The sequence below is a fragment of the Desmodus rotundus genome, chromosome 2 (assembly GCF_022682495.2).
Source record: "Desmodus rotundus isolate HL8 chromosome 2, HLdesRot8A.1, whole genome shotgun sequence".
NCBI classification, from domain to species: Eukaryota; Metazoa; Chordata; class Mammalia; order Chiroptera; family Phyllostomidae; genus Desmodus; species Desmodus rotundus.
In genome coordinates this window covers 98,673,379-98,699,840 of record NC_071388.1, presented here as the reverse complement: position 1 = coordinate 98,699,840, position 26,462 = coordinate 98,673,379, and the positions used below count along the sequence as shown (strand labels likewise).

General features: G+C 38.2%; 1 protein-coding gene across 5 annotated transcripts in view; it reads left to right on the top strand.

Annotated features, from left to right (window-relative positions):
• POLQ (DNA polymerase theta) overlaps nucleotides 1–26,462 on the top strand; it is a 143,580-nt gene that overhangs the window by 84,953 nt on the left and 32,165 nt on the right. For 4 of the 5 annotated variants that reach the window (XM_045185961.2, XM_024578062.3, XM_053918417.1 and 1 more), the window contains 5 exons: nucleotides 2,313–2,450; nucleotides 3,664–3,838; nucleotides 9,128–9,254; nucleotides 9,995–10,116; nucleotides 24,211–24,395. In XM_045185961.2, coding sequence (XP_045041896.2) covers nucleotides 2,313–2,450; nucleotides 3,664–3,838; nucleotides 9,128–9,254; nucleotides 9,995–10,116; nucleotides 24,211–24,395 — 747 coding nt within the window. Of the gene's footprint in view, nucleotides 1–2,312; nucleotides 2,451–3,663; nucleotides 3,839–9,127; nucleotides 9,255–9,994; nucleotides 10,117–24,210; nucleotides 24,396–26,462 lie in introns of those variants that run through there. The other variant, XM_045185962.2, reaches the window with a different exon arrangement.

Genomic DNA, 26,462 nt, shown 5'->3' with positions numbered 1-26,462 from the left:
CTCCCTTGCCTCTAAATCCTGTTGTAGAGTACAAAATTAGATATTTTTCTCAGGTGTTAATGAAAAATAGATTTTCATGACTGTCTGCTTCTTAAACCTAATTACTATTTTTATCACCTTACATAAATTTTGACATAGTTTATTCCCATTTTTATTTTCAAAGGTTGGTGTTGTACTCAGTCCTCTCCCCACACTCACAAAGGGTGGTTGGGTTGTTTTAAAGGGATTCCAAATGTAGGTTTCAGTGCTTATACTTGATAGCATTGAAGTTACAATGTCTTCTAGATATGACTCAATAATACAGCATATTGGTGCAGATCATAGGCTTTAGAGTCAGAATTCTTGGGTTTGAATCCTACCTTCTTCATTCATTAACTCAGTCCATGACTTTGGGCCAATGCATCAACTCTTTGTATCTCAGTTTTGTCATCAATAAAATGGGTTATGATAGAAATACCTGATAGAACTAGTCTGAGGAATAAATGATAAATGTAAAGCACTTAGAATAGTGACCATCTCATAGTAAGTACTCAACAAATGTTATATATAATCATAAAAGTGTCCATTTTTTCCCTGACTGGTGTGGCTCAGTGGATTGAGCACTGGCCTGTGAACTCAAAGGTCACCGGTTCAATTCCCAGTTCAGGCACATGCCTAGGTTGCAGGCCAGGTCCCGGTTGGGGGGATGGGTGTGTGAGAGGTAACTGATGTCTTTCACACACTGATGTTTCTCTCCCACTCTTTCTTCTCCCCTTCCTCTCTCTCCAAAAGTAAATAAATAAAATCTTTAAAAAAATGTCAATTTTTAAGCCATAGAATTATATGTTTTAAAAAATGAGGAACTTTGTTTCTCCTGATCATGTGGTATATTTGTATTGAATTCAGTGGTGACTTTTTGGGTATTTTAAATATTTTCTTTTGAGTTCTTTAGCCCAGAACTCCCTAAGCCAGTACAGTACCTACCTGAAAGTACATAAAATTACATAAGGAGCTTTTAAAAAATATAGAATCCCTGAATTTCAGCATGAGTTGGCTCGGAGCAAAGGCAGGAACCTGTGCCCTTGTGACACAGATGGACACTGAGCTATCAGGGCCCTGGTCCTGGACCAAATGCCGTGCTGGAATAAAAGGCCTTGGGTGTCATTAGCTTGTTCTTAAGTCTTCACACTAAAATTGAAGTTATGTTTAAGGTAGTGTAACAGTTTTACTCATTGACTATTTAATTCTTGCTGACTTCAAGTTGCGTCTTTAACTGGGCAGGATATTACATTCATCGAGAGCTGCACTGATACAGGGGCCACTAGCCACCACTTGTGGCTATTTAAATTGAAATTAATTAAAATTAAGTAAATCAACTTAGCCCCTTATTTGTGCAAACCACATTTTGAATGTCCAAAAGCCACACTGGGTACTATATCGAACAGCACAAATACAGAACATTTCCATTATTGCAAAAAGTTCTTTTGGATGACACTGGTCTAGAGCAGGGATTGGCAAACTGCAGCTTGAGGGCCAGGTCTGGCCCGCCATCTGTTCTGGTAAATACATATGTTAAAGCATCTGACATAATGGCTGGCGTGTAGTAGGTGCTCAATAAATATTAGTCCCTCTTGCCCTTATCTTGTTCAACGCCCTCATTTCACAGGTATAATCGAGGCCTGAAGAAATAATTTATCTAGGGGATTCTCCCTCTGCCCCACGGCCTGGATCCCTGCCCTTCATTTCTTCAGTGGGTGCACTTGGCCACTCTAGCTCTCATTGCTGCATTGGCTCGGCCACCTTCTCCCAACTTTTTGTGCCCAGGGACTGTCAGGGTCCAGCCTTATGGCAGTAGAAGTAGATGGCTTTTCAGACCCCTTCCTACTTAGTGTTCTCTGATTTTTGAGCCACAAAGTCTCCCATTTGACTCTATGGGGCTGAAATGATTGAGCAGCCAGTGGTACTTAGGAGAGTTCACAACCACCAGAGCACCCTGAAGTCTCAATGTCAACAGCTTATTTGTCAGTTGTTCAACACAGAGTATACATTCCTGTGTCCTTGACTGTTTGAAAGCCTGGTATTAGTATTAATCTGTCAGTGCTTACATTAGTGTATGGACAGCCTAAGTTACATGTCCAGCGTATGGACATATAAGTTTTTATTGCCATTATTTTTTAAATGTGATAATTCAAAACTTTCCAAAAAAATTTTTCCAAGCCAAGTTGAGCTACATAGGTTGTTTTTCCATGTTTTTCCAAATAACTTAAAAATGTTTTCTGAATGACAATACTTGATATTTGATTCTTGACTAAAGAAGCTGTAATTTCTTACAGGTTTTATTTTTGGAATTGAAGTTGCCACCAAATGGAGAGATAAAAAATCAAGGCGGCAAGAAAATTTGGGGTTCTACCAGAAGAGGGAATGACAATGGATGCAAGCTGAGGCTGGGAAAACGGTTCAGCACTAGTAAGGTGCTCTTTGGGGCAGTCACGGGGCAGAGTCTGAACTACTTTTAGCATTTTGGTGTCTTCGAAGACTGTTGATGAAATCCAGGCCCGTCATAGCCCACCACTTGAACTTATCCACACGAGAGCAAATTGGCTTGCGGTTTGGCTGCCACAGTAAATGTGGCAGTGTCTCAACATGGAAAATCTGGACCATGGTCTGAGTCAGCAGTTGTGTCCTTCCTGTCATTAAAACTGTGTAATGGTTTGTAAAATCAGACCTGTAGATATTATTTAATTATTGACATCCACTATGTTTAGACTTCCAGTATAATATAATTTGTATACTTATATGAACATGAACAAAGGTATGGAAGAATTTTTTAAAAGAAAAAAATACCCAAGCCAATGCAAATGAAACATTATTTTTTTCAATTCCAGGGCAAAATAGTAAGATTTACGTGAGTTTCTTTTAAGAATCTAGCCTGCTGATTTCTAAGTAAAATTGCTAGTCACAATCCATGGACACTGTATGAAAGGGAGAGAAGAGTAAAAGGGCTTATTTTACATTTTTACTGAATGGATTTTCAATCAAAAAACAAGGGTAGAAAGTACAGCCACAGTGCAACAGGTTACCATCCTGCAGAATTTTGCCCCTAACATCATTCACTCTGACTTGCCTGACCTGGGACGTTTCCACTCCATTCTGTAGCACAACTTTTTATTTGACCTCACTGGCCCTTTTACCTCTCAAGTTTTTATTCTTGAAACATTCATTGAAAGTCTATAGCTTGGAAAATTCACAGTGTTAAAGATAAATGTCTTCTCATTTTCTTTTGATGCAGAACCATGAAAGTATTAGGGCAAAAATGAAAAAAAGTGAAATTTCCAATTATGTGAGGAATGGAGGAGGAAAATATGGAGATAAAAAGGATGATATAAACTCTTGGGTGGAGTGTGGAGAGGCAGTTACTTTGCTAAGTTGACATCTTATTAATTTTTTAAAGGTAGATTGAAATTGATGTTGCTTAGCATAAACATGTTTGCTTTTAATAATCCATAGTTATCATAGTTTTAGCATTATGGTGATTTCTACAAAGTCCAAACGGTAATTTTGAGTTGTAAATACAGGAGTTAGCAGATTTAATTTTGAGAGTATATTATTTACCCAAAAGAGATTCTAGTTTGCTATGGAATTTGGATAAGGATCTGATCTTACTTTATTGTGTTTCTTTGGCAGGATGTTTTAAATAAATTAAAGGCGTTACACCCTTTACCAGGCTTGATATTAGAGTGGAGAAGAATCACTAATACTATCACCAAAGTGATCTTTCCCCTGCAGCGGGAAAGGCATCTGAATCATGTTCTTGGAATGGGAAGAGTCTATCCTATATCACAATCACACACCGCTACAGGTAAGAGGAATTTTAAATATGTGTAATATCCAATTTTGAAAGAAAAAATTGTTCATTTATATATATTTTTTGGTCACCAAGGAACTCAAGTGTTGATCTTTGGGTTCAACAAAATTTTGTAAACATTTATGAAACACATACTATATCCAAAGTGTAGATGGATACTAACTAGGTACAGAGATGAGATTTAGTAAAATACAGTTTCTGCTTTCAAATATTGTGTAGAGTAACGAGGATGTCTGCATCTGTGCTTTGGATGAGAATATATCCAGGAATTAACTATTTGAGTCAGTGATCTTATCTAATTTTAATTGCAGCCCTCTCCTGAGTGACTTAAGATTCTCTCCAAGTCGAATTTAAATAGACGTGGGGTTTTTGTATAATAAGTGAGCGGCTTATTTTACTCTAGTAGAACAGAGAGCTGTGAGCCCTCTGGGTGTCTCATGCCCGCTTGGTGTAGATGTGAGTACCATATGGTGAGGAAAAAGTCTTACTTCTGCACTCAGTACAAACCCCTAAATATTTGCTGAATGCAGCGTGCAGTGGAAGAGCGGTGTTAAGCCCTTCGTGGGGAAGGCATTTTAGATTGATGGTATCAGATCTTTGTAAGTTTGAGTCCTGGGGCTGTGAATCTTTAGACAAAGTACTTAACCTCTCAGTGCCTAAGTTTCCTCATGATAAAACAGGGTCATAATATATTGTTCTACCTCCGCAGACCATCCTGAGGATTTATTTATTTATTTATTTAACCAAAAACACCTTTATTTTCGTCTTTAAAGAACAAACTTTTTTCCCCAAGATAAACACGATTAATTTACAAAATTGGTATTTGCAATCCCTCTTCAAAGCATTCTCCCTTAATGGGAAACTGAGTTTCACAGAATCCAGACATTGAAAGGTTTAAAAAAAATAAAAATTGTGCTGTCAGTGTAAGACAAAGCAGAATCTAGTATAAGTCAAGCAAACCCATTCATACTCCAGGTCCTTCTCCTCCAGGAGCCGGCATTGTTATATTATTTGCATTTAGAAAAATCTGGCCTAATTTAGTAATCCTTCCTCCTTGCAGTGTGATTTTACTAGAGACAGCAGCTGTGACTGGATAGTGGTAGCATTAGCCACCATGGCGACACCAGAAGTCCCTCCTGAGGATTTGATAGGCTAATACATGTCAGTGTGTAGAATAGTGCATGGCGCTTAGTGTGTGGCTTATATGGTTATTAAGGATGGAGGCACCATGAGGAGCTGCTTTTCTCTCTGCTTGCTTATTCCTTGTTCTCAACACCTTCTCTCTTCTTTCTTCTCTACTTAGCTAAACTTTTAGTCCTTCCCAGCCATTTCTTGCCCTGTTGCTAGTTCAGTTTTATTGCTGTAAACTTATAAAAATAAATCCTTGTTGGTAAAAAACTAAATCAACCCAGAGTTTCAAAGGTGTCCCATTTATTTGTTGCTTATAATGCAGAAAGTAATCCATTCCTTTTTTCCTGATTGGTTTTTATCATTTAAAGAATATTTTAGAAATAGAAGTTTCCCCAAGTATAACAAAGCCATTTCATTATTAGAATTCAGTTCCCTGATGCTTTGTCATTTATTTTTTCTTTCAAAAATATTTTATTTATTTACTTTTAGAGAGAGGGGAAGGGAGGGAGAAAGAGAGGGAGAGAAATGGGAGAGAAATTGTGAGAGATACATCAATCAGTGGCCTCTCACATGTCCACAAATGGGCACCCGGCCTGCAAACCAGGCATATGCCTTGACCACTGACTGTTCAGTTCACAGGCTGGCCCTCAATCCATTGAGCCACACAAACCAGAGCTATTTTTTTCTTCTTAAAATTATATTGATTATGCTACTATAGTGGTCCTGATTTTTCCCCTTTGCCTCCCTCCACCCAGCACCCCCTACTCCCTGAGGCAATCCTCCCAACATTGTTCATGTCCATGGGTCATGTGTGTAAGTTTTGGCTACTCCATTTCCTATACTGTACTGTACATCCCCATGGCTATTCTATATCTACCTGTTTGTATTTCTTAATCCCCTCACCTCTTCACCCATTCCCTCACATCCCACCCTCCAACTGGCCCCATCAAAACATTCTTTGTATCTGTGATTCTGTCTCTGTTCTTGTTTGCTTAGTTTGTGTTTTAGATTCAGTTGTTGATAGATAGGTATTTTTGCCATTTTATTGTTCATAGTTTTGATCTTCTTCTTTTTCTTAATTAAGTGCCTTTAACATTTCATATAATACAGGTTTGGTGATGAACTCCTTGAGTTTTTTCTTTCTGGGAAGCTCTTGATCTGCCCCATCGATTCTAAATGATAGCATGACTTTGAATATTTCTTGCCAATCCTTTCTAGCCTGCAAAGTTTCTTTTGAGAAATCAGCTGACAGTCTTATAGGAACTCCCCTGTAGGTAGCTGCTTTTCTCTTGCTGCTTTTATGATTCTCTCTTTATCTTTAACTTTTGACATTTTAACTATGATATGTCTTGGAGTGAACCTCTTTGCATCCATCTTGCTTGGAATTCTCTGTGCTTCCTGGACTTGCATGTCCTTCACCAAATTAGGAAAGTTTTCTTTCATTATTGTTTCAAATGGATTTCCAATTTCTTGCTCTTTCTCTTCTCCTTCTGACACCTCTATGATGTGAACGTTGAACTTCTTGAAGTTGTCCCAGAGGCTACTTATACTATCCTCATTTTTTTAAAATTCTTTTTTCTTTTTGTTGTTCTGATTGGTTGTTCTTTTATTTCTTACGTTCCAAATCATTGATTTGATTCTCAGCTTCATCCACTCTACTGTTGCTTCCCTGTAAATTGTCCTTTATTTCAGTTAATGTAACCTATGTTTCTGACTGGATCTTTTTTATGCTGCTGAGATTCTTACTGACTTCCTTGAGCATCCTTATAACAAGTGTCTTGAACTCTGCATCTGATAGATTGCTTATCTCCCTTTTGTTTAGTTCTTTTTCTGGAGTTTTTTTCTGTTCTTTCATTTGGGCCATGTTTCTTTGTCTCCTCACTTTGGCAGCCTCCCTGTATTTGTTTCTATGAACTATTAGCTAGAACTGCTTTGACTTTATGTCTTGGTAGTGTGGCCTAATATGGTAAGTGTGTGTAGGGTCCAGTAGCACAGCCTCCCTTATCACTCAGGCTGGGTACTTGATGTGTGCCTTTTGTGGGCCGAGTACACCTTCCTTTTGTAGTTGAACCTTGGTTGCTGTTGGCAGATCAATGGGAGGGATTTACCCAGGCCAGTCAGCTGCAAGGAATAGCTGTGATCATGTACCAACAACCTCCACCCTCCATGGAGGATCAGCTGTGCAAGGGCAGGGTGATGGTGCTCCGATATGGTCTGTAGCTGTCCACTGGGTGCACTAGCCCTAGGGTTTCCTGGTGGTGCAAGCTAAGGTCAGTCCCCACCTGTGTTTTGCCTCAGGCCATTTTGCCTGAGCTATAAAGCAATCTGAGATGGTGCTTCTCATGTGGGGCTTGGAGATTCCCAGGTGAAGCCAAGATGTGAATCTAGGCTGGCTGCTGCTAGTGCTGGGCCTGGGGCTCACTGAGGCCAGCTGCTATTTGTTTGAGAGGATTTAGGAAGTTGTGCAGCATAAGCCAACACCAGCCATTCATATGGAAAAATAAGCTTGGGTGGTCCAATAAGTTGGGTGGGGCAGAGTCTCTGGAAATCTCCAAGGTGGGTCAAACAGTGTTAGCCAAGTTGATGGAGTCTTAAATATGGCACCAGCTTGCCAGCTCTGTGGCTCTCTGGGGGAAGTATTTAGAAAGGGGACAATGGCCTCTGATTACCTTGATGCCAGATACTTCAGTTCCTCACTGTATGCTACTGGTGTCTTTCAAGCTGCTACCCCAGTTCTGGAGCTCAGAGGGAGTGAGTTTTTGAGTGAGTTTTTGAGTAGGTGAGTCTGTGTATATGGGTTCTTTAAGAAGAACTGCTTGGGGCTCCAGGAGTGTCTTCCACCGACTCAATCCCCACTGTTTTTTATGGCCAGAAGTTGTGGGGACTTATCTCCCTGGCACTGGAACTGTGGGCTGGAGGGTCTGGTGTGGGGCTGGGACACTTCACTCCTGAAATATCCCTCCTGAATTTTTATCCACCACACGTGGGAGTGGGACCAGCCTGTTCCGCATCTGTGTCCCTCCTACCAGTCTGGATGGATGTGGTTTCTTTAATTCCATAGTTGTCAGACTTCCATTCAACTCAATCTGTTAGTTTTGAGCAATGATTGTTCTATATTTTAATTGTAATTTTGATGTGGTTTTGCAAAGAGGTGAGCCATGTTTAACTATGCTGCCATCTTGACCGGAAGTCCTGCCTAAAAGCTAAATAACAAGAGCATAATATCACGGGTTTATTCAGAAATAATATTCTTGGTACTTAAGATGTCTGATTCATTGAAAGATGGAATTATATATAGTAGCTAGTAGAGAGCCTGTTACAATGATTTATCATAAAATATGTCACTATATATGTAAATAAAAATTTCAAAAAACAAAATCAATTACCCAAACTTTTTTTGAACAATGCTATGTGTTCTAGAAAAATTCATCCAGTAAGTAAACAAATAAAATGTAAAATATTTTAAGGGAAATAAATTCTATAAGCATTTAAACAAATAGCTTTCTGTTTCCTAGAAAATTCATTAACCACCTAATTCTAGTTTTTAGCTATGCCCATGTTAGCTATGCTTACTAACATGGCCATAGCTATTCTCTTGATGAGTGATGATGATGATAAAGAAGAAAATTGTCCAGGTAATGTCTAGAAAGTGACGTTCCATCTCTCACTGCCACCATCTCCTGCATTAGCCAACTCCTCTGTACAGTTGTCCCTCTTCAGCACTCAGGTTGCTCTTCTGCTCCAGATCCTCTTTCCTTTATTTTGTGCATTCTTGGGTTTTAAAGGCTCCAACGCTCACTTTGCCTAGAATCCATCTGATTAGTCTTTATTTATTAATACAACTGCTAACATTTGGTAGTGCTAGTATCTGATTCTCTATCACATTACTTCGTATCATGAGCCTCTTTTCTAGAGGGCTAGGTTAATTAAAATGTATTATACCTGATTCCCATATTCACTTACATTGGGATTGTTCTTGTACTTATTTTTTCATTGTTAGACACATGAACATAATGAAAAATATTTTATTTAAATATAAATTTATTTTATTTTAGCAATAATGTAACATGCATTTTTAAGATAATTCAGAAATTATTGAGATAAATGTCAAATTTTCCCCCCTAATTTTGTCTTTATTCTGTTTGATTCTAGGACGAATAACATTTACAGAACCAAATATTCAGAGTGTGCCAAAAGATTTTGAGATCCAAATGCCAACACTAGTAGGAGAGAGCCCACCTTCACAAGTCCAAGGCAAAGGCCTACTTCCCATGGACAGGTAGACATTATTTCTTTGTACTTGCGTTAAAGTACTTCTGTGAGCATGGATGGCTCAAAAATAGCCTATTGGACAAAATAATGAAAATAGCTTAAATTTGTTTTAGGTAGACACATTTCTATTCTAGGCACTATTTTCAAACCCTGAGTTTGTCTGTAAAGAAGCTAGTTGATGGTGAAAGGCTAAACCTGGGCCACTAATTAAATCAACCATCACATGCTTATTTAAGTCAAATACTAAAGGGGAGAGTTTAACAATGTCAGGGACATCCCCCCTCCTGCCTTCCTCACATACACACAAAGGAAAGAAAATGCACGGATAATTTATATTAGATTTGGTCAAAGAGATTTGTTGAGCTAAATGCCAGTGAATTATCTCAGAAGCAGTTTGTGGGAAAGGCTTTTGCAGAAATGCAACAGTAGGGGGAGGATAGAATATGAGAGGTGGGGGGTGGCAGGGGTGAGTAATGGGGAAAAAATGGAGACAACTGTAATTGAACAATAATAAACAATAGCTAGCACATATTAAGCATTTAAAAAAAATAAAAAATGTCTTACTTCCTATTTAATTGAATGTTTGCTAAAAAAAGTATAGAATCTTTTTTAAGCTTTAAAGTGAGTTTCCAATAATAAGGTTTTTAAGTTTCTTAGATGGAAATACTAACTTTAATGAAAAATCAGGCCTTTTTCACATGTTTGAGACTGCTTCATCTCACACTGATGATGTCGTTTGCATGACAGAGGAGGAAATAAGAAGGGTTGTGGCCTAAACCCTGGGTACCAGGCACAGATGGAGGAGAGAACCCCAGACAGAGGAGTGCCATTTTCGGTCAGCATGCGGCATGCCTTTGTGCCTTTCCCAGGTAGGGTGCTGATGGTTTTTGAGCTTCTCCTTGATGTGGGAGTATTTTTCAAAGCACTGATAAAACCTGCATTATGAATAAGACTCAAAAGTATGCATTGGTCCCACCATCTTTCCTCTCTTCTGTGTAGCCCGTTGTTGCCCTTTGTGTTGCCAGGTTTATAACAGTCGTCATTGTCTTCACGATCTGTTCTGTGGGAAACTTCTGTGGTGTGTGCTCATTGGCAACAGTCTGCTGAAGCCATGTTTCCAAGGTGATTGTAAACCTTTTTGGAAAATCCAATGGATATTTTAGGTCCTCATCCTCTTTGACTTCTGTACAGCATTTGTCATTGTTAACCAATCTTTACTTTTCTCAATTTCTCTCTTCCCTTCACCAGTAAGGGCACACTGTCTTTTTGTTTTTGTCATCAAAACATTTGAAAGTCATGATGTAATTCCCAAATAATCCCAACTGTTAGTACATGTTTGTTCTTTTATGTTGGCAGGTCTGGGTGAGTGCAGTTAACTACCTGAATGTATTTGAGTTATGTCAGAAACATATATTTCAAGGGTGAATTCGGGCCTCTGATAGCATAACCTGCTTGGCAAATTTCAGTTTTGCTTTTTAAGTATGAACTATCAGCATTTCACCATTGTAACCATGTTTAAGTATTCAGTTCTGTCGCATTAAGTCCATTTGCTTTGTTGTACATCCATTACCACACTCATCTCCAGAACTTTTTCATCTTCCTTACTGAAACTCTGTACCCATTAAATGCTAACTCTCCCTCCCCTACTCCCCAGCCCTTGGTAACCACAATTCTACTCTCTGTCTCTATGAATTCGATGACACTAGTACCTCATGTAAGTGGAATCATACCGTATTTGTCCTTGTGCGCCTGACTTATGTCACTCAGCATGGTGTTGTCAAGGTTGAACCATGTTGCAGTAGGTGTTGGAATTTCCCTTCTTTATTTTTTTTTTAAATTTTATTGTTGTTCAAGTACAGTTTTCTGCCTTTTCCCCCTACCCCAGCCCAACCCCCAGCCCTCCCCACCTCCCTCCCATTTCCACCCCCACCTGTTATTGTCCATATGTCCTTTATAATTGTTCCTACAAACGCTTCACCCTTTTCTCCTGAAATTCCCTCCCCTCCCCCCTCTGGTCGCTGTCAGCCTGTTCTCAATTTCAGTGTCTTTGGTTATAGTTTGCTTGCTTGTTTGTTTTGTTGATTAGGTTTCTGTTAAAGATGAGATCATATGGTATTTGTCTTTCACTGCCTGGCTTATTTTGCTTAGCATAATGCATTCTAGTTCCATCCATGCTGTAGTGAAGGGTAGGAGCTCCTTCTTTCTTTCTGCTGCGTAATATTCCATCATGTAAATGTACCATAGTTTTTTGATCCATTCATTTACTGATGGGCAGTTAGGTTGCTTCCAGCACTTGGCTATTGTAAATTGTGCTGGTGTGAACATTGGGGTGCACAGGTTCTTTTGGATTGGTGTTTCAGGGCTCTTAGGGTATAATCCCAGCAGTGGCATTGCTGGGTCGAAAGGCAGTTCCATTTTTAGTTTTCTGAGGAATTTCCCTTCTTTTTAAGGCTGAATAATATTTCATTGTATGTATATACTTCATTTAATTTATCTCTTCATCCATCAATTTATTCTTACCAAAATAATAAAATTGTTTAATGTAACAATATTTTATGTTGCTTCAGGTTAAAATTTTAAAATTAATTTAAATTAAATATATATGAGTTAAATCTGGAAATTTTTGCCACTTAAGTGCAGTGTTTAGTTTATTTACATCTAAAGTTGTATTGATATGTGGTTTGATTATAGTCTGCTATCTTGTTATTTGTATTTTATTTGTTCTATTTGTTTTTTATTCTTTTTTAAAACTTTAAATAACTATTCTGTTTTATTTTCTCTATGTTTATTAACTATATGTCGTAGATATTTTAGAGTTTATAATATGCATCACAGTCTATCTTCAAATAATTTTATACCACTTCGTCTATAATGTAAGGAGTTTTTTTCATTTCCCTTGTCTTATAATTGATTTAATCTTTATGACTGTTATGAACTCTGCTATATAGTTTTTACCTTAAGCAGTCTTATCTTACAAAGAAATCAAGAAGCAAAGAAGTCTGTTTTTTTCTATCTGTCCACTTTTTATCTTTTCTAGCACTCTTCGTTTCTGGGAGTAGATTCAAGTTTTCATTTATTATCATTTTTCTTCATCCAAAAACACTTCCTTTAATATTTCTTGTAATGCAATTCTACTGACAATGACTTTCCTGAGCATTTCTGTATCTCTAAATTTTATTTCATCTCATTTTCAAAAGCTATTATTATATGACATAGATTTATAGGTTGACAGTCCTTCTCTTTCAACTCTTTTTTTTAAATTAAATACTTTTGAATTTTATTGTTGTTCAAGGACAGTTTTCTGCCTTTCCCCCCAGCCGTCCCCACCACCCCAGCCCTCCCCACCTCCCACCCTCGTTTTCACGCCCCCTTGTTTTTGTCCATGTGTTCTTTCAACTCTTTAAAAATATTTTTCTATTAGCTTCTGGTTTGTATTATTTCTCCTAAGAAGTACACCACAATTTTTTCTTGCTATTCCTCCAAGCACAAGGTACTGTTTCCTGGATGCTTTGATACTTGTATTTGTTATTCAGTTTCAGCAATTTAATTTGGGCGTGAATCTCTGGGTAGTTTTTCATGGTTTGCTTCTGGGATTTTTGAATTTGCTGACTATCTTGAGTTTGCATAGTTTTTTTAATTTTTTAATCTATGTACTCATATTTTATTAAATTTGGAGCATTTTCAACCATTATTTCTTGCCATGTTTATTGTTCCTATCTCTCTTTCTTCCTATTATTCCAAATATGTCAATACATAGGTAGTAAGTACCCTTTGGTATTGTCCCACACATCACTGAAGTTTTTTTCCTTTTCTTTTTATTCCCTCTTCCCTGTGTTTTCCACTCTGTGCTGCAATAGATATTTTCTGTTGATTGTTTTAATGTTCACAGATCTTTTCTTCTTCAGTGTCTCATTTATGTCTCATCCTTTTAGTGAATTTTACATTTCAGATATTGTGCTTTTAGTTTTAGGACTTTCATTTGATTTTTTATGTAGCTTTAATTACTTTATGGCAATTCACTATTTGCTACATCATTGTCTTCATATTTCTTTAAATTCCTGAACATATCTATGTTAGCTATTTAAAATTTCATCATCTCTAATTCCTGGGCCATCTTTCTGGTGATTGAATATTCTCCTGGTCAAAGTTACATTTTCCTGGTTCTGCACATGACTAGTTTTATATATTTTTTTATTTGTTTACATTTTTTTTATTGCATGCTGGACATAATGGTTGCCACACTGTTGACTCCATGGATTTTGTAGTTTTCATTAAAAACATTTTCTTCTGGAAGACAATTAATTTACTTTCGCATGAGCTTGATAGCTTGAGACTTCTAAAGCTTTGTTAGCAAAAGTTTAGGGCAGCCTTTACCAGGGCAAGATTAGCTTTGACTGTAAGGCCTGGCCTCGCTGGGGTCTTGATGCCCAAGTTGTTCAGTGAGGTCTCTCCATTCAGTTTGATCAGAACTTGGACACTTCTCAACATTTAAAGTATGTTGTTCAAGTAGTTGTTCAGCTGACAGCTATGCTTTGGTGGTTCTTTCTTTGGTGATAGTTATTTGTTTAGTATTTGTTTTTTTTGCCTGTTCCTTGCACAGCCTAATATTTGGTCTGAAATCCAGAGAGATTCCTGTGCATATTTCTGGTGCTCCCTTTATGCACAGTTCCTTTCTGTCCCAATTTTCACAAATTCTGGCTGCCTCAGTGGGTCCAAACTCCAGTTTCCGCTTCCTCAGCTCAGACAGACCATAGTGCTTTACTTCATCTTTCCTTCCTGCAATGTGTCCTGGAAAGTGCCTCCATTCAGAAACATGAGACACTTGTGTGACTTGCCCCATCTTCCCTATCCTCCCCACTTCTCAAATATTATAGTTCTGAATTGCCTGTTGTCCAACACCTCAAAACAGTTATTTCATGTATTTTGTCCAGTTTTATCTTGTTTGTGGCAGGAAGGCCATAAAAGTTGTGGTCATTTGTTTTATTTTTTCCAGGCTACGTCTTTTATTATATCATATCTGTTTACCTTTCATTTATTCATTTATTTTTTTATTAAATTTATTGGGGTGACGTTGGTTCACAAAACCACACAGGTTTCAAGTGTACCCCTCAATAAAATGTATCTGCACACTGTATTGTGTACCCATTCCCTGCCCCCTCCTTTGTCCACCTCCATGTAGTCCCCTCCCCCTTTTACCTCTGGCTATCACCACACTGTTGTCTATGTCTATGTGCTATGTGTTTATGTATTTTGGCTAATTCCTTCACCTTCTTTCACCCCGTACCCCATCCCAACCCCCCTCTCCTCTCTGACATCTGTCAGTCTGTTCCATGTAGCCATGCCTCTGGTTCTATTTTGTTTGTCAGTTTATTTTGTTCATTAGATTCCACATATAAATGAGATCAAGTGATCATATGGTATTTGTCTTTAAGTGGTCATTTGTTTTAAATTAGTATTTGCATATTTTGAATTGGTTATTCACATAGTTCAGAAATCAAAATATATAAAAGGCATATATTGATAAGCTTTGCTTTATTCCCTGTCCTAGTATGTTATTATCTATAATTTTTATAGATAACTATGTTTATGAGTTTCTTATACATATTTTCAGTATTTTTATGTGGATATAAGCAAATATGAATATGTAACATTTTCTTCTCCTGTTCTTAAACAAAGATGAGCATTCCATATACCCTGTTATATGCCTTACTTTTTCATTTAATATTTCTATACTAGAGATTTGTGATCGTCAGTAAAGAAATTTATACATAAACCAGTTTTATCTATGTGCAGGTAATCTGTATGGCAATCTGTGGGCTTGTTTGCTGAGTCACAGAGTAAAAGCCTGTGTAGTTTTGATAGGTATTGTCAAATTACCATCTAATGGGGGACAGTTACCATTTACTTCCTAGTAACAGTGTATGTGTATTTCTTTCTCAGCCTTGTCACAGAGTATGCTCTCCAACTTCTGGATTTTTGCAATATAAGTAGAGGAAAATTGTTATGTTGCTATAGACTTAATTTGCATTTCTGTTTTTGTGAATGAAGTTGAGCATTCTTTAATATATTTAAGTTTATTTTATTCTTTTTTAAATTATATTTTATTGATTATGCTATTACAGTTGTCCTGATTTTTCTCCCTTTGCCCACCTCCACCCAGCACCCCCCACTCCCTCAGACAATCTCCTCATCCTTGTTCATGTCCACAGATTATGATTATAATTTCTTTGACTACTCCATTTCTTATACTGTACTTTACATCTCCATGGCTATTCTGTAACTACCTATTTGTACTTCTTAAACCCCTCACCTCTCACCCACATGCCCCTCCCATCTCTTCATCTTTAACCTTTGGTATTTTAATTATGACAAATCTTGGAGTGGGCCTCTTATGTGCCCATCTTGTTTGGGACTCTCTGTGCTGCTTGGACTTGCATATCTATTTCATTCACCAAATTAGGGAAGTTTTCCTTTGTTATTGTTTCAAATAGATTTCCAGTTTCTTGCTCTTTCTCTTCTTATGGCGGCCCTATAACGTGAATGTTAGATTGCTTAAAGTTGTCCAACAGGCTGTGTACATTACCCTCATTTTTTTGAATTCTTTTTTCTTCTTATTGTTGATTGGTTGTTTTTTGCTTCCATATGTTCCAAATCATTGATTTGATTCTCAGCTTCATCCACTCTATTGTTGTTTCCCTGTAAAGTGTTCTTTATTTCAATCAGTGTATCCTTCATTTCTAACTGGGTGTTTTTTATGCTGCTGAGGTCCTTACTGAGTTCCCTGAGCATCCTTATAACAAGTGTTTTGAACTCTGCATCTGATAGATTGCTTATCTCCATTTCACTTTTTTTTGAATTTTGATCTGTTCTTTCTTTTGGGCCATGTTTCTTTGGCTCTTCACTTTGGCAGCCTCCCTGTATTTGTTTCTATGTATTAGATAGAGTTCCTTTGACTTTGTGTCTTGGTAGTGTGGCCTAATGTGGTAAGTGTGTGTAGGGTCCAGTGGTACAACCTCTCCTAACACCCAAGCTGGGTGCTCTAGGTGTGCCCTTTGTGTGGGCTGAGTACACTCTCCTTTTGTAGTTGAGCTTTGGTTGCTGTTGGCAGATCAATGGGAGGGATTTACCCAGGCCAGTCAGCTGCAAGGAATAGCTGTGATCATGTACCAACAACCTCCACCCTCCATGGAGGATCAGCTGTGCAGGGGCAGGGTGGTGGTGCTCCAACATGGTTAATCGCTATCCACTGGATGTGCTGGCCTTGGTGTTTCCAAGGTATTGCAGGCCAAGATAAGCCCCCACCTGTGTTTTGCCTGGAGACACCCATCCTGAGTTATAAAGCAAAATGAATTGGGTGCTACTTGTGTAGGGCTTGGAGATTCCCAGGTGAAGTCAAGATGTGAATCTAGGCTGGCTGCTGCTAGTGCTGGGCCTGGGGCGCACTGAGGCCAGCTGCTACTTGTTTGAGAGGATTTAGGAAGTTGTGCAGTATGAGCCAAGAGCAGCCATTCCTATGGAAAAGCAGCTTGGGTGGTCCCATAAGTTGGGTGGGGCAGAGTCTCTGGGAATCTCCAAGGTGGGTCAAACGGTGTGAACCAGGTTGATGGAATCTTAGATGTGGAACCAGTCTTCTGGCTCTGTGGGAGGAGGCTTTAGAAAAGGCACAATGGCCTCTGCTCACCTTGATGCCAGACATCTCAGCTTCTCCCTACATGCCACTGGTACCCCTCAAGCTGCTACCCTGGTGCCAGGGCCCAGAGGGAATGAGTGTGAGTATATGAGTCCCTGTGTGGGTTCTTTAAGAGGAACTGCTTGAGGGTCCAGCAATTTCTTCCACCAACTCAATCCCTGCACTTTTTGCAGCCAGAAGTTGTGGGGACTTATCTGCCCTGCATTGGAACCCTGGGCTGGGGGGTCTAGTGTGGGTATGGGACTCCTTGCTCCTGAGATATCCATCCTGAATTTTGATCCAGCACATGTTGGTGTGGGACCAGCCAGTTCCAGGTCTGCACCCCTCTGACCAGTCTGGATGGTTTCTTTAATTCTGTAGTTGTCAGACTTCCACTCAGCTTGATATCTGTCAGTTCTGAGCAATGGTTGTTTTATATCTTCATTGTAGTTTTGTTGTGGTTGTGCGAAGAGGTGAGTCATGTATGCCTATAATGCCATCTTGACTGGAAGTGTCAGTTTCTTTTATTCTTATTATATTCATGTACTATTTTTTTATGTTTTGTCTTGTTCTTGATTTGTAGCACCTTTTAAATCATATGGCAATCAACCTGGAGCTGTGAAAGGATAAGAGTTAGACCCAAAGAGGGGTTATCCCAACTGAGACAGTGAGACAAATTTCACTTTGTTATTTCAGAGAACTTGCAAGTTATTAGTAGGTGGGAGCTGTGAACACTAGTATACTTGCTGGAAGAGGAAACCCAGCAATGAAGGAAACACCAACAGATAATAATGGAAGAAGGTGAAGGAGGGAGTGGAAGTCACACTAACCACCCAGGACTGAACAGGAAATACAACTAAATGGTGGAGAAATTGCCCAGAACAAACAACTGAATAAGAGTGGGAAAGAAGCCTCGAAACCTCACACAGAAGAACCAGCTTTAACACAACCTGTCCACACATGCACAACAGAATACAGGACATGGTGGATGGAGTGACCCTCAGGTAACCAGCTAGAGGGAAGGACCCACCAATGAAAGACCCAACACCAATCAAAACACAAAGACATACAGAGAGCCAACATAAATGACAGCCCAAGACCAGAGATCAGGAGATCAAGGAGACTGCACTACAGAATCTCACATGTCTTCTACCATAGAAGTTCACACCATAAACCCAAGGAGTCAGAACAGATCAATTTAAGAAGCAAAGACTAACAAGAAGAGTCTCACAAACAATGGGAAGACAAAGAAACAATCCCCAAATGAAAGGAAAGGAGGAAGCCTCAGAAAGAATGCTAACTGAAAAAGAGGCAAGTCAACTATCAGATATTGAGTTCAAAGCATTGGTTATCAGGAAGCTCACTGAGCTCACAGAGAATTACCAAAAACTACAGGGAAACTACAGTGAACTCAGTGCAAACTATATCAAGATGAAAAAGGAAATAGAAACTATCAACAAGGGCCAAGAGGAAATGAAGAATACAATTTCTGAACTGAAGAACATAGTAGAAGGAATGAAAAGCACGCTAGATGAAGCAGAGGATTGGATCAGTGAGCTGGAGGACAAGGTAGAAAAAAACACCCAGATTGAGCAAGAAAAGGAAAAGAGGCTCAGAAAGAATGAAGAGATGTTAAAGGAAATGCAGGAAAACATGAAATGGAATAGTATCCATATAATGCAGGAAAACATGAAATGGAATAGTATCCATATAATAGGGATACCAGAAGGATAAGACAAAGGGCAAGGGATAGAAAAGCTGTTTGAAAAAGTAATAATGGAAAACTGCCCTAATTTGATGAGAGAAAAAGTCACATAAATCCAGGAAACAGAGAGTCCCAAGCAAGAGGAACCCAAAGAGGCCCACTGGAAGACATCATAATTAAAATGGCAAAATTCCAAGGCAAAGAAAGAATCTTAAAGGCAGCAAAGGAGAAACAGGAAGTAACATACAAGGGAGCCCCAATAAGGTTAGCAACTGACTTCTCAATGGAAACGCTCCAAGCCAGAAGAGAATGGCAAGGAATATTCCAAGTAATGAAAATCAAAGACTATTCTATCCAGCAAGCTCTCAATTAAAATGGAAGGCCAAATAAGGAGTTTCCCAGACAAAAGAAGCCTCAAAGAGTACACCTCCTCCAAACCAGCTCTGCAAGAGATGCTAAAGGGTCTCCTTTAAGAACAGGAAGAAAAACAGTGAGAGGGAGAGAGAGGAAGATAAATATGAAAAAATGGCAATGAATAAGTACCTATCAATAATAACCTTAAATGTAAATGGATTAAATGGTCTAATCAAAAGACATAGAAAAGCTGAATGGATAGGAAATCATGACCTGCACATATGCTGCCTACAAGAGACCCACCTCAGGACAAAAGACCTACACAGATTGAAAGTGAAGGGCTGGAAACAAATTTTCCAAGCAAATGGACAGGGAAAAAAAGCCAGCATAGCAATACTCATATCAGACAAAATAGACTTCAAATAAAGAGTCATAAAAAGAGACCCAGAAGGTCACTTCAAATACTCAAAGGAAGAATCCACCAAGAAGACATAAACATTGTAAATATATATGCACCCAACATAGGAGCGCCAAAATACATAAAGAAAATCTTGGAGGACTTCAAGAAAGATATTGACAGCAACACAATTATAGTAGGGGATTTTAACACCCCACTGTCAAGGATGGACAGATCTTCCAAACAAAATATCAACAAAGATATTGTGGCTTTGAACAACGCCCTAGATGAAATGGACTTAACTGATATATATATGAGCCTTCCATCCCAAAGAAGCAAAATACACATTCTTTTCAAATGCATATGGGAAATTTTCAAAGATAGACCACATGAAAGAACACAAAACAAGCCTCAAAAAGTTCAAGAAAATTGAAATCATATCAAGCATTTTCTCTGTCCACAAGGGACTGAAACTAGATACCAGCCTCAAGGTGAAGACCCCAAAACACTTAAACTCATGGAGATTGAATAGCATGCTGTTAAAAAATAAATGGGTAAAGAATGAGATTAAGGAAAAAATCAAAAAGTTTATAGAAACAAATGAAAATGAATCCACAACAATCTAAAACTTATGGAACACAGTGAAGGAAATCCTGAGAGGGAAGTTCATAGCGCTACAGGCCTCCCTAAAAAAGATAGAAACATTTCAAATAAACAACCTAACACTATGCCTACAAGAAGTGGAGGAACAACAACAAAGACAGTCCAGAGCAAGTACAAGGAAGGAAACAACCAAGATCAGAGCAGAATTAAATGACATAGAGACTAAAAGCACAATTCTACGGATCAATGAATCCAGGAGCTGGTTCTTCACAAAGATAAACAAAATTGACAAGCCCTTAAACAGGCTCATCAAGGAAAAAAGAGAGAGGACCCAAATAAACACAATCAGAAATGAAAGAGGAGAGAGTACAACGGATACCACCGAGATACAAAGGATTGTAAGAAATTACTCTGAATAAGTATATGCCAAGAAATATGAAAACCTAGATGAAATGGACAAATTTCTAGAAAAATATAACCTTCCAAGTCTCAATGAAGTAGAAGCAGAAAACCTGAACAGACCAATAACACCTGATGAAATTGAAGCAGTCATCAAAAAGCTTCTGACACACAAAAGCCCTGGTTTTCACAGATGGTTTCACAGGAGAATTTTACAAAACATTTAAGGATGAGCTAACCCCAATCCTTCACAGATTATTCCAAACTATTCAACAAGATGGAAGACTCCCAAATTCTTTTTATGAAGCCAACATCATCCTAATCCCAAAACCAGATAAAGACACGACAAAGAAAGAAAACTACAGGCCAATATTGCTGATGAACATAGATGCTAAAATCCTCAACAAAATACTGGCAAACCTCATACAGCAATACATTAAAAAGTTCATACACCATGATCAAGTGGGATTCATCCCAGGGATGCAAGGATGATACAATATTCACAAATCAATAAACATAATATACCAGATAAACAAAAGCAAAGACAAAAATGAAATGATCATATCAATAGATGTGGAAAAAGCATTTGATAAGGTACAGCACTGATTTATGATAAAAACGCTCAGCAAAGTGGGAATAGAGGGAGCATTCCTCAACATAATAAAGTCCATACATGAGAGACCTACAGCCAACATCATAGTCAATGGACAAAAACTTAGAGCTTTCCCACTAAGATCAGGAACAAGACAAGGATGCATGCTCTCAATACTCCCATTCATCATAGTATTGGAATTCCTAGCCACAGCAATCAGACAAGAAAAAGCAATAAAAGGCATCCAAATTGGAAAGGAGGAAATGAAACTGTCACTGTTTGCAGACGACATGATAGTGTTCATAGAAAATCCTATAGACTCCACCAAAATACCACCTGACCTAATAAGTGAATTTAGCAAAAACAGTGGGATACAAAGTCAATATTCAGAACTCAAAGACATTTTTGTACACCAACAATGAAACATCAGAAACAGAAATCAGGAAAAAAATCCCATTTGATATAGCAACAAGAAAAATAAAGTACCTAGGAATCAACCTAACCAAGGAGGTAAAAGACCTGTAAAACTACACAACAGAAAACTACACAACATTGAAGAAAGAAATTAAGGAAGACACAAAAACAAATGGAAGCATGTACCATGCTCATGGATTGGAAGAAGCAATATCATCAAAATTAACATCACCAAAGCAATTCATAGATTCAATGCAATCCCTATTAAAGTGCCCATGACATATTTCACAGATATAGAACAAACATTTCAGAAATTTATATGGAACCATAAATGACCCCGAATAGCCACAGAAATTTTGAGAAAGAAGAAGAAAGCAAGAAGGATCACAGTACCTGATATCAAACTGTATTACAAGGCCACTGTAGTCACAACAGCCTGGTGCTGGCATAAGAACAGACACATAGACCAGTGGAACAGAACACAGAGCCCAGAAATAAACCCAAGTCTCTATTGTCAATTAATATATGACAAAGGGGAAGAAGCATAAAATGGAGTAAATATAGCCTCTTCAACAAATGGTGTTGGGAGATCTGGACAGCTACATGCAAAAAAATGAAACTTGATCACCAACTTACATCATACCCCAAAATAAATTCAAGATGGATAAAAGACTTAATTATAAGTCATGGCACCATAAAAGTCCTAGAGGAAAATATTGGCAGGAAAATCTCAGACATTCCACATAGTAACATCTTTACTGATATGTCCCCTAAAGGAAGGGATATAAAAGAAAGAATAAATAAATGGGACCTCATCAAAATAAAAAGCTTCTGCATGGCTAAAGAAAACAGCATTAAAATGAAAAGAGAACCAACAGATGGGAAAACATATTTGCCAATCATACCTCAGACAAGGGCCTGATCTCCAAAATATATAAATAACTCACAGGACTCCAGTCCAGGAAGACAAACAACACAATTAAAAAATGGACAAAAGACTTGAACAGACACTTCTCCAAGAAAGACATACAGAGGGCCCAGAGACGTATGAAAACATGCTCAGCCTCACTGGCCATCACAGAGATGCAAAGTAAAACCACAGTGAGATACCACTTCACACCAGTGAGAATGGCCATCATAAACAAATCAACAAGCAAGTGTTGGAGAGGATGCAGAGAAAGGGAACAGTAGTACATTGTTGATGGGAATGTAGACTGGTGCAGTCACTATGGAAAACAGTATGGAATTTCCTCAGAAAACTAAAAATGGAACTGCCCTTTGACCCAGCAATTCCGCTGCTGGGATTATATCCTAAGAACCCTGAAACACCAATCCAAAAGCACCTATGCACCCCAATGTTCATAGCAGCACAACTGACAAGTGCTGGAAGCAACCTAAGTGCCCATCAGCAAATGAGTGGATCAGAAATCTATGGTACATTTACAGAATGGAATACTACACAGCAGAGAGAAAGAAGGAGTTCCTAGTCTTTGGGACAGAATGGATGGAACTGGAGAGCATTATGCTAAGTGAAATGAGCCAGGTGGTGAGGGACAAATACCATGTGATCTCACCTTTAACAGGAATCTAATCAACAAACAAAGAAGGAAGCAAAATATAACCAGAGACACTGAAATTTAGAACAATCTGACAGTAACCAGAGGGAAGGAGGGGGGATAGTGGTGGGAAGGGGTCAGAAACAACTAGAAAGGACAATTGGACATAACCAAGGGAGGTGTTGAAAGCAAGGGAGGGAGGTGAGTTTGGCTGAGGTGGGTGGGAGTTGTGGAGGGTATATGCAGACAACTGTAATTGAACAACAATAAAATAATTAAAAAATAAATAAAGAAAAAAATTTGTTATATGAAATGAAAAAAATAGAAAATAAATAAATCATATGGCTATTAGTTCTTTATACTCTTAGTTGCATATATTTTCCTACTTTTTCTTAAACCTGCTTTTCTTTTTTGTTTTATTATGGCTTTGCTGTACATATCTAATGTAGTCATTTCTAATCCATAGGTAAATTATCTGAATTTTCTTAAAAACTTTTCTTCACATGTCAACCACTTGATTATTGTTTTATCCTCACCTGAGGACATTTTTTCTTCACTGCTTTTAGAGAGAGAGAGAGGAAAGGAAGGGGGAGAAGAAATAGAGTGGGAGAGAGAGAGAGAGAGAGAGAAAGAAAGAGAAACATCAGTTGGTTAGTTTCTTGAACTGCCTGGACCTGGGATTGATCCCACAACCTGGGCATGTGCCCTGACTGGAAATTGAATTCGCAACCTTTTCATCCGTGGGAATGCACTACAATCAATTGAGCCACAATCTTTGTTATGGTCAAGGTAGAGCTCACATTTCTCTCCAGCCCACTTAAAATATGCACACTTTGGAAACCAGTTTTTCATTTATATTGTTTTTCATTTATATGTTTGTTCATTCATTTAATAACCATTTCAGAGCCTATCATATGCCAGGAACTGTGCAAAGTTTTCTATAGAATGCAAAGGAAAATGAAGTCTCCCATCCCTAACAGTGAGTGCTATGTGGGAGAGGCATGGAAGAACCATTTTAGATTGTCCGGTGCTTTGGAAACACAGGGGAGCAGAGGTCAGGGTGGTTTCACACATGTTATGCATACTTGAAAGCTAAATGAAAAAAATGATCTAAGTTACAGAACTGAACTGCATCATATTAAGAGCAAGGTTTTAACTTTTGGATACATGATCTAAAAGTTCTATGTTAGAACTGAATTTCTGTTATCCTGCTTAGTTATGGAAAACTTGAATTTTCCTTTGTACCAGCTTTTCTAAAACTATTTCTGCTTCAGGTGGTATAATATTAGCTGCTGATTACTCTCAACTTGAACTGAGGATCTTGGCTCACTTATCCCACGATAGTCGTCTCATTCAAGTATTAAACACTGGAGCTGATGTTTTCAGGAGTATTGCAGCTGAATGGAAGATGATTGAGCCAGAGTCTGTTGGGGATGACCTGAGGCAGCAAGCAAAGCAGGTGATTCTAGTGAATGTGCCTGACATAAATGAGAATTTTAATGATTAAAAAAAATGAAAAATTGTCTCGATCATTCATGGTTTGAGGACTGATTTCTTCTTTTTTGATCTTTCAAAACACCTTTATCTGAGCCTGTCTCATGGTATTTATTATGTCTCCTTAGAGTCAATAAGAAGAATAAGGCTTAGTATGAGGCAAGTTAGGGTCTGAAAGGCCACATGCGTTTGTGGTAGACATTGTGGTGATGGTGGTAGTTGTCGTGCGCACATTTGTGTGCATTTTAAAAATCTTTCTAGTCTGTAAGCATCTATATTTTTATCTATTTTCACACAGCATTGAGCCACAATGCTTTTTATAAAAAGGTACTCTCTAAATCAGGGGTGTCAAACTCATTTTCACCAGGGGCCACATCAGCCTCGAGGTCACCTTCAAAGGGCCGAATGAATTTTCTGACTGTATAAATGTAACTTCTTAACAGTTAAGTGAGAGCTCGGCACTGCCACGGGGTAGAAACAAGGTGCCGGGCTGGATAAAACAAGGTGGAGGGCCAGATTCGGCCTGCGGGCCTTGTGTTTGCCACCTGTGCTCTCAATGTGTGTTGGTAGATAAATAGTGCTGAGCTGTAGATTGTAATTATAACTGATAGCTTTTTAGTTTTTTTCAGGCCACTGGTTAGCTATCCAGCTGTGAAACTTCATGTTGCCCTTCGACGTTTCAAGTGGGTCCATATTAATTTCTACTCCTGAGTGACTGTCAGGCACAGAGGACATCAAAGGCCACATTTACACCATTTCTGTCCTCAGTTAACACTGATACTTCCTTGCCACATGACCTGTGGGAAATCTCATGCCGTTTTCAAGAAAGTAACATGGGTGGCTGAGGTAAAGGCACACCACTCCCCCCTCTAAAATCTTGTTTTACTAGTTTTACATTTACTTAGTTACAGCTGTATTTCTTGACTGGCTCATCAGGGAGAAACACTTTCTTATCACTGTGTGTTTGGCACCGACACTTGTTTCTTCCACGATTTAGAAAGCCAGCTTCGTCTTCTCTGAATAATCTCCTTTGGGGTCCTGCCTTTAGCAAGAATCAAACCCTAGATAAATAGGTAATATTCTAATATTTAATCCTCATAATAAACCCACAAAATAGGTATTATTATTATCCTCAATTTATATAGGAGGAAACTGAGGCACAGAAAGTTACTAATTTACTTAAGCTCTTATAGCTGTAAGTGGTAGAGCCAGGATAAGTTCATAACGCCAGAATTTAGACGTTCTGACTCTGTAACCTGAACATTTATTCCCTGACGATAGCAGCCTCTATTTAATAGGTTCTTGTGTGATTTCATAGCGTTTATATTATAGCAGTTGTTTCCCTAAAGAACTGTGCACTGAACCATTTAATCCTTGAGTCTTACTGAAATCTCACTGGTACTAAGTAATGTCTGAGTTAAAAAATAAGAAGTAGGTGTCACAACAAAATAAAGCATAATAAAATCAAAAAGAAAAAAAAAGAAGGAAAATAATTGTTTAAATGTATTCAAAGGAAGAAGAAAAGGAAAAAAAATACCTGTAGTGTCTCATCACATTAAAAGTATTTTGGAATTCTGATAATCATTTTTTGAATTTACCCTCTTAAATTTTGTTTAACAACATTTATATAGAACTTGCTTTATATCGTTCAGTTTCCTGAACACTTACAACAAATAACCGATTTAACCCTAACAGTCCCATGATATGGGTGTCACTGTCTTCATTTCACAGAAGAAGGAAACAAGGTGCTAAGTGTTTAGGCAGCTTGTGTGAGATAATACATCTCGTGAATGTTGGAACTAGGGTTTGAATCCACACAATATCTATTATTAAATCAGAGTTTCTTTGTTGACCTATTTAGACCGTTTTTCTTCATTATGCCAAAAATTTAATGAATATGTATGTAAGTCAAATGAACTCTGCAGTTGTGGGATTTCAGGGGGCTATGAGGTGAAGTGGGTATTTATTTGCAATAAACCTCCCCTTTATCAAGCTCTTTTAGTGTTCTCTAAAGGTTAGGAGAGGATGTTGG